Raw genomic sequence first — 1,844 nt, forward strand, 5'->3', positions numbered from 1 at the left:
CCAGAGGGAGAGCGAGATCGCGCCCATCAACGCGCTTCATCCGGCGGCAGCACTGCACGGGACTTGCTCGGGAAGAATGTCTCCAAAGAAGTGTGTTTTTGGTTGTAAGGGAAAGATAACTTTGTTCAGCTTCCTAAAGAACCCAGCGTTATGTAAACAGTGGATACAGTTTGTTTTTCCGGGGCAGCAACGAGTTTCACAAGTGTGTTTGTTGACGAACGTTTTATAAACAAGGCCCAGTTCGACGCTGGATTTGCACATCGTTTGATTCTGAAAGATGGAGCAGTCCCAGCTATAAAAGATCCCGGTCATGATTCAGAACTGCAGACGTAAGTGAAACGGCATCAAATGTCTGTTTTGTTGGCATTCGGCGCCCAAGTGCTCGTCACAGCTCCGCCCACGGCACGCCTCCAGGAGCTCGGCTTTTTCCGGAGAGAATCGTAAAGCTGTATCTTTCTTTTATAAATATGATAAAACTAAAGACTTTTTGGAGATATGAAGGATGCAGTACTACTCTGTAGGTACTCAAGATTAACATGAGATTGGGTGAATCTGTGTGTGTTATGCCCCCTTTAAGACTTTTTAAGACCCTGCGGAAACCCTGTTATAATAACAACACTAGTGTCTCACCCAGGTCCTGATTGTGTGCTTTCTCCTGCCCCTCCACATAGAGCAAACTGTAGCCCTCCCACAGCTTGGCCATGCCTTGCGGACACATGGGCACCTGGCTGGACTGACTGTGTTTCACCAAAGTATAACCGATACCGGTACTGCGCGCCGGTGGACCAGGAAGACCTTGCATTCCTGTTGGGCCACGGGCTCCTGTAGAAGATATGTGAAAGTGGAAGGATTTGAAAGGCAGTTGCAGCAGGGACAAGAGGAAATGGGTGAAAGATGTAACCCAGAAAAAAGCAGGGAAATCTGGTGTTACCTTACGCACTTGAAAACATGCTGCTGTTAATAAAATTTCTACCTTACAAATATACAGTTAATGAAATGTCTACCTAATCTGACCACTAAAATTACTTCTACACGTGTATCCTGTGTAGTCACAGTGATTAAATAATATGATTTGCTAGGAAATAATCAAAGTAATTTGGATGTTACCACATAAAGCACGAGTGTAACCAGTCAAAATAATACACTTGACTAACGGTTCTCATCTGGTTTTGCTTCAGAATCCAAATTTTACACTAGAAATCAAGTGACACAAAACAAGGTCAAAAATGTCTATAGCACAATGTATGTTTATGCATGTTAAATGTTTATTACAAAAAAGTGCATTGCAAAAAATGTATATACATTTTTATAAATATTTAAATATTTACAGTAGTCAAACATTTGAGGTGTGATTTTTTGTAAGTAGTCTCTTATGTTCACCAAGGCTGCATTTATTTGGTCAAAAACACAATTAAAAACGGTCATATTATGAAACGATTACAATTTAAAATATTTTTTTTCTATTTTGATATATTTTGAAATGTAATTTATTCCTGTGACATTAATGCTGCATTTCCAGAAGCCATTACTCCTGTATTTAGCATCACATGGTTAGAAATCATATTAATATGTTGAGTTGTTACTCATTATTATGCTGAAAACAGTTGCTGCTTAATATCTTTGTGGAAACCATGATGCAGTTTTTTTCTGATAAATAGGAAGTTAAAAAGAACAGCATTTATTTAAAATATAAATCCTCTGTATTATTATAAATGTCTTTACTGTCACTTCTGAGTACTTTAATGCATCCTTGCTGAATAAAAGTTTCTTTCTAATAATTTCTTAATAAATAATCATCCTAATGAAGTTTGGTGGCTCATACAATTTAGGGGGGGGGGGGGGGG

General features: G+C 38.9%; 1 protein-coding gene across 2 annotated transcripts in view; it reads right to left on the minus strand.

The window, feature by feature from the left end:
- LOC107684949 (collagen alpha-6(IV) chain-like) overlaps positions 1-1,844 on the minus strand; it is a 125,749-nt gene that overhangs the window by 4,460 nt on the left and 119,445 nt on the right. For both annotated transcript variants that reach the window (XM_016481341.1, XM_016481342.1), the window contains exon 44: positions 631-822. In XM_016481341.1, coding sequence (XP_016336827.1) covers positions 631-822 — 192 coding nt within the window. The remainder of the gene's footprint in view (positions 1-630; positions 823-1,844) is intronic.

Source organism: Sinocyclocheilus anshuiensis, unplaced genomic scaffold, assembly GCF_001515605.1.
Source record: "Sinocyclocheilus anshuiensis isolate Anshui unplaced genomic scaffold, SAMN03320099.WGS_v1.1 scaffold49, whole genome shotgun sequence".
Lineage (NCBI taxonomy): Eukaryota > Metazoa > Chordata > Actinopteri > Cypriniformes > Cyprinidae > Sinocyclocheilus > Sinocyclocheilus anshuiensis.